Source organism: Balaenoptera physalus (assembly GCF_965194825.1).
Source record: "Balaenoptera physalus genome assembly, chromosome: 2".
Classification (NCBI taxonomy): Eukaryota; Metazoa; Chordata; class Mammalia; order Artiodactyla; family Balaenopteridae; genus Balaenoptera; species Balaenoptera physalus.
In genome coordinates this window covers 169,866,357-169,878,879 of record NC_138883.1, presented here as the reverse complement: position 1 = coordinate 169,878,879, position 12,523 = coordinate 169,866,357, and the positions used below count along the sequence as shown (strand labels likewise).

The following is a 12,523-nucleotide window of genomic DNA, read 5'->3' as shown; positions in this document are numbered from 1 at the left end:
TTTCCATTTTACAGCCTAAAGCTATTTAATGCATCAACAGAGAGAAGGTCCGAATCATCTCCTTTCTGCCTAGAGACCACAGAACCACTGAGTTTCCTGATTTGAGCTGCAGTTTATAGAGTGGACAGCCAAAGTTCCAGCCAGGGTCCATGAATCTACGGAAAGAATGCATCCTTCAGAAATAAAGATGGTCAAGCTGGAGCCTCTACTTCTAAATCAAAATGTTACTCAACTTTACCTCAAGACTTCCTGTGAGTAGAGTATTTGCCTAAGGATGCATTCAACCCTGGCTTGCCCATGAGTCTACAGTAATGCTTCTCTCTCTGGTCCATATAATTCTTCATCTTCTGGCAAAAACTGGAAAGTCATGGTAATAATTCTTCTCTGGTCCCCAGAGGAGTTATTTTGTTTCAGTTGGTCCTGAAAGCAGCCTGCCAGGTCCCCTATGGCTCCTACAGCTCTCACCCACCCCTCCCCACAACCAGTTCATACATCTAGAAACTTAGTAGCAAAGCTTATTCAGAACTCAAGAATTTAGAGTCCTAAATTCTGGGGCTGTAAAGGCAGCCAGGTAGGGAGCCTCTCCATCAAATCTGAATTCCTCTTGGCTACGGAGAAAGCCCACACCAGAAAAATTAATTCTAAAAGTTGAAATGTTTCCTGATGGACAAAGATTACCCTGGTTTACTTAAACCTCTCCTGAAGGTCCTAATTTCAAGGCAAAAAAAAAGTCATTCATCTGTCCTGCTTCTCCAACCTCACCCAGCTGGCAGAGATCACACCTCATTCCCTAAGGTCAAGGTCTTAAGAATACTTCCCCTCAGGCCTGCAGCAAGGATACCCAAGGTGAAGTCAAAGGCTTTCAAAGAGAAGTCAAGACTGGGAGACCACCCGTCGTCAGAGCTGTCAACAGCAGAGGATCCGTATTTGGAGAAAATGCACTTAGCAGCAAACTTTTCTCTATTCTGAGAACAGGTACAGCTTTATAAATATTACTTTCTGGTGAGCAAATGCATCAAATGGACAAAAGGTTACCGCTGACAGCCTTCCATTTTAGAAGGGAGGCAACAGTGCCTGAAAAACACGCTACAAAATTAGATTCAATAACCTCACTGCACATAATTTGAATGATTCTTGTCAAGTTTCACTTGTATCAGCATCTCTACATTTTACATCCTACTGATAAAATTTTCCAAACTTTTGGAGAAGAATCAGGTATTATTTTTAGCTCAGGCTCTTAGTAGAGATTTGATAACCCAAGAAATTTCAGTAAACTTCTTAAGCAGACACACTAACAGTTTCAAGTTGCAGGAGTGTCATTTATGAAAATGAAATTAAAATCCAACAAATTGCACATTACTTTCCTGCAAGAGTTCATCTAAAAGCCTGATTCATGTTCCGAGTGAAGTGTTCTTTTTATCGTAGGACTGAATCAACACAGCAAACAGTAAACTACTAAGAGCAGAGTCTGAAAGCTTCTCTAAAAACCTTCAGGAATCCCTAGTAAACAAGATACTTTGTTATAAAAATTTAAAAAACAACCTAGGACAAAGAAAGAAATCTTTATTACTCAGGGATAAATTTATAGCCTTAAATACCTTCATTATTAAATAAGGAAAATGAAGAAACAGAGGAACCAAGTATTCTCCTTAAGAAAAAGAACAACACAAGAAACCAAATTAATACGTTAATAAAAATATTTTAAAAATGAAATCAATAATACAGATAATGTGGCTTCAAAGGATGCCATCAAAAAAGTAAAAAGACAACAAAAGAGAGAAAATTTTTGCAAATCATACGACACTTGTATCTACAATACAAAGAATTCTTACAACTCAATAATAAAAAGACAACCTAATTAAAAAATTGGCAAAGAATCTGAACAGATGTTTCTTCAAAGAAGATATGTAAATGATAAATTACATGAAAAGAAGTTCAGCATCATAAGCCTTTAGGGAAATGCAAACCAAAACCACAGTGACACACCACATCACACCCACTAGAAAGGCTATAAACAGAAAATAATAAGTGCTGGGGAAGATGGAGAGAAATCAGAACCTTCATACGCTGCCGGTTGGAATGTAAAATAGTGTGGCTGCTTTGGAACACAGTCTAGTAGTTCCTCAAAAGGTTAAACATAGTGTTACTCTATGACCTGGCTCTTCCACCCTTGGTATATCCTAAAGAGAAGTGAAAACTCATGTCACACAAAAACTCAGACACGGATGATCACAGCAGCATTACTGATAATGACCGAAAAGTGGAAACAATCCAAATGCCCATCACATGATGAATGGACAAATAACATGAGGTATATCCATACAATGGAATATTATTCCTCAATAAAAAGAAATGAAGTACTGACACATGCTACAACATGGATGGACCTTGAAAACATTATGTCAAATGAGAGAAGCTGGTCACAAAGGGTGACATATAGCATCACTCAATTCATGCGAAATGTCCAGAATAAACAGATCTACAGTGATAGAAGCAGAGGTGGGATGGGAATGAGAAGGAACTGCTAATCACTAGCAGGTTTCGTTTGGAGTGAAAAATTTAGAACATGAAAATATTCTCAAAGTGATTACGGGGAAGGATGCACACCTCAGTGACTGTATTAAAAGTCATTAAGGGCTTCCCTGGTGGCGCAGTGGTTGAGAATCCGCCTGCCAATGCAGGGGACACGGGTTCGAGCCCTGGTCTGGGAAGATCCCACATGCCGCGGAGCGGCTGGGCCCGTGAGCCACAATTGCTGAGCCTGCGCGTCTGGAGCCTGTGCTCCGCAACAAGAGAGGCCGCGATAGCGAGAGGCCCGTGCACCGCGATGAAGAGTGGCCCCCGCTTGCCACAACTGGAGAAAGCCCTCGCACACAGGGAGAAGACCCAATACAGCCATAAATAAAATAAATTAAAAAAAAAAAAAGTCATTAAAATGTACACTTTTAAACGGCTGATTTGTAGAGTATGTGAATTATATCTTAATAAAGTTGTTAGAAAAAGAAAACTGCACTGAAAAAGAATGTGTGACATGATCACATTTATGCATTTACATAAAACTTTATATATATGTGGGAGATGCAAATATAAGTAAAATAAAAGATTAAGAACAGAACGAAATTCAGTTGTATCTCAAGGCCATGTTTCCTCATGCATAAAGTAAAAATTATAATTCTAGTTATTTCATAAGGTCGTTTCAGTAATTTAAAAATTATCCATGTAAAGCACTTAGCACAATATCTGACATATGGACCACTCAATAAATGCTAACTCTTACCATCAGTGAGGACAAAAAGACACTTCCTAAAGAGGTTCAAATGTCTTCCATGCTCACCTCCGTTGTAAAACCGATGACTTTGAAACACTGCTCAATTAATTCATATTGGGATTTATAGAAACTATTATTCAACACGTCCTGTACTGTTCTGATGTGGTCATTTTGCAGGTATCTGGAAAAAAAAAAAAAAAGAAAGGACAGGTAAAAATCTGAAATTAAGTGAAATGAGTGATTAAGTGAAAAGTAGAAGCATTATTTACGAAAGTTCAAGCTGCTGGGTTACCTGGGAGGCTTATTTTCCGGCAATTTGTAATGGGCTAGTTTCTTCTTTTCAGCTAAACCAGCATAGATGTAGTAAAAAATATGAAAATTTTTTTCTCCACTGAAAAAAACAAGCCATTTTCAGGAAGGTGGTTAGTAAGAACATTTATTCATCGCTAAAGTTTCTTGGCAATATAATTACCAGAACGCCTGTAAGCGCCACCAAGCACTTCCCAGAATACTGGGTTCTGGCCCTCTGTGGTTGCGACCCGTCGCTCTTTTCGACCACCACTGTCAGCGGATTGCACACTCTGCTAAGCACCTGTCTGAGTCATTCAGCGGATATCTGCGTGTCCGCCAGGCATTGCTCTAGGCACGGGGAATACAGCTGGAGCAAGCAGTCAAAGCGCCCTGACTTCTTGGCGTTTCCATGCCAGCAGGAGCCAACAGAAAAAGAAACAAAGTAATAATAACTAGAGCATGCCAGGCGGTGGTGGGTGCTGCAGTATCTCATTTACCTGCCATGACCCTCTCATTTCACGTACAAGGGAACTGAAGCTTAGAGAGGACACTAATCTCACCCTCAGGTCACAAGGTTGATGGCCAAACTGGATTTAACCAGGGCTGTTTGACTCCAAAGCCCACGTCTTTAACCACCTCGTTACACTGTCCTTCTGGGGCTCAGTTTTCTCACTTGCATGAGAAACCTGTTCCTTACGAATCTCAAGTTCCATGACTCTGTGGTTCTACATGTAAACAGCCTTTCCAAGACACTGGAAGAGTACAGTTAAGGAGTGTGGGTCACAGCAAAGTGAGTCTCTGTTTCAGGAAGTTCCACAACATACTATTGATACTAGGAACCCAGGGACCCCTGCTTCTCCTTCCCTTGTCTTCCTTTTGCTCTGGAGAGATCTGAGATGGACCCCACTTCCTCTCCAAGATCAGGAAGTTCTCTCCTGTCTTACAGTTTCAGTCTCCCTTTTCCTTCTTCCATCTTAGGGAAGATGGTGACCTTCCAAAAAATAGGGACCAAGGTAAGAAAATGGGTTTTGGACAATGAGTACAGGTATACCTCGTTTTACTGCACTTGGCTTTACTGTGCTTCACAGATGCTGCAATATTTACAAATTGAAAGTTTGTGGGAACGCTGTATCAAGCAAGTCTATTGGTACCATTTTTCCAACAGCAATGACTCACTTCGCATCTCTGTGGTAATTCTCTCAATATTTCAAGCTTTTTCATTATTATGACATTTGTCACGGTGATCTGTGATCAGCGATTTTGATGTTACTGTTGTGATTAGTTTGGGGAGCCAGGAACCTCACGCTCTACGGACAATCTTATATAGACAGTGAACTTAATCAGTAAATGCTGTGTGTGTTCTGACTGCTCTACCAACCGGCTGTTTCCCCATCTCTCTCCCTCTTCTCTTCCCTGAGACATGACAATATTGAAATTAGGCCAATTAACAACCCTACAATGGCCTCTAAGTGTTCAAGCGAAAGGAAGAGTTACACGTCTCTCACTTTAAATCAAAATCTAGACAAGATTAAGCTTAGTGAGGAAGGCATGTCAAAAGCTGAGATAGGCTGAAAGCTAGGCCTCTTGCAACAAACAGTCAGCCAAGTTGTGAATGCAAAAGAAAAGTCCTTGAAGGAAATTAAAAGTGCTACTCCAGTGAATGGTGAGAAAGCAAAACAGGCTTATTGGTGTTATGAAGAAAGTTTTAGTGATCTGGACAGAAGATCAAACCAGCCACGATATTCCCCTACGCCAAAGCCTAATCCAGAGCAAGGCCCTAACTCTCTTCAATTTTGTAAAGACTGAGAGCGGTGAGGAAGCTGCAGGAGTCTGAAGCTAGGAGAGGTTGGTTCACGAGGTCTAAGGAAAGAGGCCGTCTCCATAACACAGCAATGCAAGGTGAAGCAGCAAGTGCTGACGCAGAAGCTGCAGCAAGTTATCCGGAAGATCTAACTAAGACAATCAATGCAGGTGGCTACACTAAACAACAGATTTTCAGTGTAGACGAAATAGCCTGATATTAGAAGATGCCATCTAGGACTTTCATAGCTAGAGAAGAGAAGTCAATGCCTGGCTTCAAAGGACAGGCTGACTCTCCTGTTAGAGGTTAATGCAGCTGGTGACTTTAAGCTAAAGACAATGTTCATTTACCATTCTGCAAATCCTAGGGCCATTAAGAATTATGCTAAATCTACTCTGCATGTGCCCTCTAAATCAGCGGTCCCCAACCTTTTTGACACCAGGCACCAGTTTCATGGAAGACAATTTTTCCATGGACTGGAGTGGGGCAGATGGTCCAGGCGGTAATGCGAGCGATGGGGAGTGACGGGGAATGATGGGGAGCGACGGGGAGCGGCGGGGAGCCATGGGGAGCGACGGGGAGCCATGGGGAGCGACGGGGAGCGGCGGGGAGCCATGGGGAGCGACGGGGAGCCATGGGGAGCCATGGGGAGCGATGGGGAGTGAAGAGGAGCGATGGGGAGCGATGGGGAGCCGTGGGGAGCAGTGGGGAGCCATGGGGAGCGGCAGATGAAGCTTCGCTCGCTCACCCGCTGCTCACCTCCTGCTGTGCGGCCCGGTTCCTAACAGGACTGGTACCAGTCCACGGCCCGGGGGTTGGGGACCCCTGCTCTAAATGGAACAACAAAGCCTGGATGACAGCAAATCTGTTTACAACATGGTTTCCTGAATATTTTAAGCCCACTGTTGAGACCTACTGCTCAGAAAGAAGGTTCCTTCCAAAATATTATAGTTCATGGACAATGCACCTAGTCAGCCAAGACCTCTGGTGGACAACAGGATTAATGGTTTTTTCACGCCTGCTAACACAGCGTCCATTCTGCAGCCCATGGATCAAGAAGTAATTCTGACTTTCAAGTCTTATTATTTAAGAAATATATGTTGTAAGGCTATAGCTGCCACAGACAGTGATTCCTTTGATGAATCTGGGTAAAGTCAATTGAAAACCTTCTGGAAAGGATACACCATTCTAGATTCCATTAAGAACATTCATGATTCATGGGAAGAGGTCAAAATATCAGCATTAACAGGAGTCTGGAAGAAGTTGATTCCAACCCTCATGGATGACTTTGAGGGGCTCAAGCCTTTATGGGGGGAAGTAACTGCAGATGTGGTAGAAATAGCAAGAAAACTAGAATTAGAAGTGGAGCCTGAAGATGTGACTGAACTGCTACAATCTCATGGTAAAACTTGAACAGCTGAAGAGTTGCATCTTACGGATGAGCAAGGAAAGTGGTTTCTTAATATGGAATCTACTCCTGGTGAAGATGCTGAGAAGACTGTTGAAATGACAACACAAAACTGAGAATATGACATAAACTTAGTTGATGAAGCAGCAGCAGGGTTTGAGAAGACTGCCTCCAATGTTGAAAGAAGTTCCACTGTGGGTACAATGCTACCAAACACCATTGCAGGTCACAGAGGAATCGTTCATGAAAGGAAGAGTCAATCGATGAGGGAAACCTCGTTGCCTTTTAAGAAGTTGTCACGGTCACCCCAGCCTTTAGCAGCCACCGTCCTGATCAGTCAGTAGCCATCAGCATCAAGGCAAGACCCTCTACCAGCCAAAAAATTACAACTCACTGAAGGATCAGATGCTAGCATTTTTTAACAATAAAGTATTTTTTAATTAAGGTATGTGCATTGTTTTTTTAGACGCAATGCTACTGCACACGTAAGAGACTACAATATATTGTAGACATAACTTTTATATGCACTGGGAGACCAAAAACTTCACGTGACTTGCTTTATTGTGATATTCACCTTATTGCAGGGGGCTGGAACCGAACCTACAATATCTCCAAGGTGTGCCTGTATTCAGTTGAATTCGAGATGACAGCAAAATATCCACGTTGCTGGAAATGAAAAACATAAACTTGGGGACTCTCCTGGTGGCGCAGGGGTTAAGAATCTGCCAGCCGATGCAGGGGACACTGGTTCGAGTCCTGGTCCAGGAAGATCCCACGTGCCGCAGAGCAACTAAGCACGACTACTGAGCCTGCGCTCTAGAGCCCGCGAGCCACAACTAGTGAGCCCACACGCCACAACTACTGAAGCCCACGCACCTAGAGCCCATGTTCCACAACAAGAGAAGCCTCCACAATGAGAAGCCCGCACACACAAGGAAGAGTAGCCCCCGCTCGCCGCAACTAGAGAAGCGCAGCAACAAAGACCCAATGCAGCCAAAAAAAAAAAACACACACATGAACTTGAGAGACAGCAAGAGGTACATCTTTGGCTGTCAATCACACAGAGCTATCCACTGAGCCATGACGTCAGAAGAAATTGCTAAGTGTGAGAATATATAGAGAAAAGAGAAATGCTCCAAGAACAGATCTTTGATGAGTATACATTTTGGGAATGGATGGATAAATCTAAGTCAGAGAAGAAAAATTCAGAGAAGAGTCCAGTCATGGAAGCAAAGACAGGTGAGCATTTCAGGAAAAGGGGCGTCCACAGGCTCAGATGCTGAAGTGAGGATGGTGGCATCCTTTAGAGCTGGCTGTGTTCGTACCTTCTACGCCCCCAGCCATTATTTGTGGCAGTCACTAGTATTACTTCGATGAACATGAGCGTTGTACACAAGCAAGGTTAGAACAGAACAGAAAGTTTAGTTCTTGTCTTTTCTCACCACAAAATAATAAAATTCCTCTAAGACGGGCACAGCATGTAATTTAGTTTGCTTTGTTCTAATGAAATCACATTGATTGCTCTATGTGTCACACCTCTAATGCTTAAATGATGCAGTGCACAATTAAAGGAGTGACTCATATGTGCAGACACGCGTAACCGGTGGTGCTCTGTCTAATTATCAGTTTACATTTACTGAGGACTGTAATTTGACAAGACCTGGAGATGCTATAGGAAATATACTGACCTTTGGTAGATAAACAATTAAGAGAATTAAAGGAACAGGAAAGGACGACACCTCCAAAGATTACCCATCTCATGTTCTGCCTTAACTACACCCTTCAAGGCAGAGAATCTTCCATAGCAACCCACACACGCTCGTGGGATTAGTGGTTCCCAGGTCAGAATGGCCTGGGAGCGAATGTAGGGGCTCAGCAAGTCACCAGATAGTACAACAGGGATTTGAACTGTGTGGGTCCGTTTATATGCAAATTTTTTCAATAAATATTTTCAAATTGTGTGTAGAATATCATGTGCAAGACTTAAAGTGGAGAACCTATCTTTACAGGCATAAGGGGAGTGACAGTTAATATAAAATTAACAATGCGCTACTATTCTTACTCTTTTATCACTCTGCTTTCAAAGAATTACTTTACTGTACAGAATGCCTCTCTCTCGTAAATGGAGAAACTGCGTATCAGCCTATCAACACAAAGTAGTTTTCTAAAACATGTACCAATGTTTCCATTACTGTATGATGAATATGGCTGTAATATGCCTTAAAATTTTACAAGATTCACTCATTAGTGTATCGGCTGGGCTACGGTGAAGCAATTGTATCGATGACACCAGGTGACATAAGGCAACCATACCGCTGCTTCTTCCTTATCAATGCACGAATCGTCCCTGTAAGTAAATATGAATTTCTTCTTCACATTATCTTTTCATTTTTGATGTTTAGTGTTAGTATAACACCTACAGTGTTTTGGATCATCTAGGACAATACTGATGTAGGTACCAACAGATGATTCATCTTGTAAACAGACGACATAAACTTACGGCATCAGTAGAGACAGTACAGTACTTTCACTGTATTTTCTCTTCCTTATAATTTTCTTAATAACATTTTCTTTTCTCTACCTTAACTTAGGATAAGAGTATAGTATATAATGCATATAATATACAAAATATGTGTTAACTGGGTTATCAGTAAGGCTTCTGGTTAACAGTAGGCTATTAGGAGTTAAGTTTGAGGAAAGTCAAAAGCAGATTTTTGCATAAGTAAATAAGGAGATTTTTGACGGCAACGGCAACGGGGGTGGGCGCCCCTCAACCCCCCACTGTTCAAGGGTCATTGTATTCTCTGGCTCTGGCCCACCCCTACTGCGGAGCCTCTAATGCTTCCTCAGGGTCCCACTCAGCCATGCGCAGGAAGGCCCTCCAGGCTGTCTCATGTGCCCTGGACCCTGGGGATCACCGTGCAGCCAAGGCCTCTAACGCCTCAAATCTACGGCAAAGTCCTCACAAGGGTGCGACTCACCCCACGTGTGAAACCTTGGAATATTCCACAAAGGGGCCTGCAGTGAGGCATGCAAAGCCAGCGGTGCAGCCTTGCATTCACAGCACCCCGTGAAGTGCTCACGACACAGTGCTTCTAGCGTGTCCTGGTTAGTTACACCTCCCTCCTCTAGGACTCCCTCCTCCAGGACTCCCTCCTCCAGGACATCCAGTCTCCTGGATCCCCCCGACCCTCGCCGTCTGCCTGCTCACTCTCCGCAGGTGAACTCATTGCCTACTTTCCTGCAAGATCAGAAACCAGCCGGTGATGGTCATCAGCAAGCTCCGGATGAAAGCATGCGTGGCTCCCGGGAGACCACGCACCGCTGTACACAGGAATCCTGTCTTACGGCTCTATAGCTCCCGGGCCTAGAACAGCTCCTGGCACTTAGTAGGTACTCAGTAAATATGAGCCACATGGGTGGATGAATGAATGAATGGTGGGCTCTGGAGTCAAACAGAGAGACATGGCTTCAAACCCCAATTCAGTCACTTATTAGCTTTTCGACATTAGGCAACTTATTATAATTTTCTTGGTCTGTTTCCTCCTGTAGAAAATAGACAATAACCCCTGTCATATCGCTGAAGGAATTAAGAGAGATTATGGAGGTAAAATGCCCAGCACAGTGCCTGACACAGAGTAATTGATCCATAAATAATATTTTCTCTTTCTCCACAGCAGAGAGCACACATCTGCCATTTGGTTGATGTCTCCTGCAGCGTCTGGGAAAGTGCTGGGCATGTGAGAGACACGCAAGCAATGCTTGCTGAACTAAATTGCAGTAACAGGAGAAAACTGCAGTGAAACAGCAATCATTTATATTTATGAGCATTTTCTAGCATTGACTTCTGTATGCTCATTTTCTTCTTGGAAGTGAGTAGCCTCTTTTTAAAATTTCCTCTTTAAAATCATCTACATTTAGGAAAGGCTTTAAGTCACAACCTATACGACAGCAGCAACATGAGAAATACCATCAGTATACAACTAAATGTGGTCAGAGATGGGGGTAGGATGACATGAGTAGAGGCAAAAAGAGAAGAAAAGAATTTATTCCATTCAAAGAAAGGGTAAGTTCCTTTAAAAAATTGTCTACTCTGATTCTTCTCTGCCACCTCAGATCCATTCTTCACTCTTCTTTACCTTGCTCTGTGACCCCCAAATCTAACCTCTACAGACTGGGGTTCCTGGGCTCCCTTGCTCTCTGGCTTCCAGCTGGGTTCAGCCAACAGGGAGCACAGGTAGGAGGCTGGAAGGAGGGAGAAGAGGTCGAGGTTTTCCTCCTCTCACTTGCTCTCTTTCTCCCAGTAGCTGTACAGTTGTCCCTCAATATCCACGGGTTCTGCATCCACGGATTCAACCAACCGGATCTGTGGATGTGGAACCTACGGACACAGAGGGCTGACTCGGCATCTGCGGATATGGCAGAGGGCTCTGGAACCAATCCCTCGCAGATACAAAGGGACGACCATATTCCTTTAGGCAGCAGCTCCCGACAGGCAGCTGTCCTCCACAGCCCTACTTCTCACCAGGCTCTGCAGTGTGGTCCCTCCTTCTGCCCTTCAGACCCAGCGGTAGGAATGATTTCTCAATGCTGTTCATCTGTGGGTATCTCACCGTTTATTCTTGGTTCTTCAATGCCCTCTACCTCTGTAAACAGTCCTCTCAGTTAAACCCTCTGAACTGGTTCTTTCCTTCCAGTTCCTGAATGACAGGGTACATTTATATTTATCATTTTAAAAAGGACCTACTAAGAATTCTTCTATTATACCACTGATACTTTCATTTTTAAAGATCATTAAAAAAGCTTCTCTAGAATTTAACAATGCCAATTCAAATTAAGTAAAATAAAAAAACAGATGTAAAAAAACCTGGAAACATGGAAGAATTATAAGGCAGACGTGCTTGAATTATAACTGAGATATATTTCACCCTGATTGTAAACTGGAATACTTTTCCCCAATAAACAATGTTGTAAAACAATAATCCTTTAGGCCAGCTGAAAATAAGCTTACTTTCTTAATGGTATGCCTACAATATGGTCCTACTGTGCTATTTCCTGGACCATACGGTGCAATAGTTCAATAAGCGTGAACGAGATTATTTGTATGGTTACAAATCCAGAGCCTCACTGTGTAGCTGCTCACATCGCACTCTACGTGGATGGCGCTGCAGCACACGACTCCAGGCAACCCGCTGCGATGGTGCCCTTGACACTGTGCAACATGGCGGCCCCATCTAAATTCCAATAATTCAGCATCTTAGGTGGACATTTCCCAAAGACCTGAAGGACAGAGTCTTACACAGTTATGAGAGCAGGACAGATTGTTCTGAGAACCAGTTAAGTCTCCACACTTGCATAAGACCTGGAGGTTCCTCCAGGTATGGGTGGCAAAGGCACTAACATGCATGGCCACTAAGTTCTGGGCCCCAGCACACCTTGATAACAGGAGCTGCTGTTTACTGACATTTTCAGTGTCCCATGTACTGCGCGAGATATTATTTCTAATCTTCACACAACTATCAACACTACTACTGCTAATAAGGGCTTAAACTTCATGGGGTTCTTTCTATGTGCTCTTCATTGCACTAAATACTTTACAGGCATGATCTTAATAGGTAGGTACCACTGCTCTCTCCTTTTTAAAAATGAAAAACTCTGAGGTGCAGTGAGGTTAAGCATTTCAAATTCTAACACACAGTAGGTTGCAGAAACAAGACCCTATAAGGGTCTTTAAGGTTTAAATATCTTACCCAAG

At 43.0% G+C, this 12,523-nt stretch overlaps 1 protein-coding gene across 21 annotated transcripts in view; it reads right to left on the bottom strand.

Annotated features, from left to right (window-relative positions):
- MYO3A (myosin IIIA) overlaps positions 1-12,523 on the bottom strand; it is a 188,355-nt gene that overhangs the window by 83,669 nt on the left and 92,163 nt on the right. For 19 of the 21 annotated variants that reach the window (XR_014261311.1, XR_014261312.1, XR_014261313.1 and 16 more), the window contains exons 16-17: positions 3,561-3,659; positions 3,335-3,449 (exon numbers count right to left, since the gene is read on the bottom strand). Coding sequence is in view for 16 of the 21 variants with exons in the window: in XM_082452738.1 (XP_082308864.1) it covers positions 3,335-3,449; positions 3,561-3,659 (214 nt within the window). In the remaining 5 variants the exon portion in view is untranslated. Of the gene's footprint in view, positions 1-3,334; positions 3,450-3,560; positions 3,660-7,761; positions 11,469-12,523 lie in introns of those variants that run through there. The other 2 variants (XM_082452732.1, XM_082452733.1) reach the window with 2 other exon arrangements.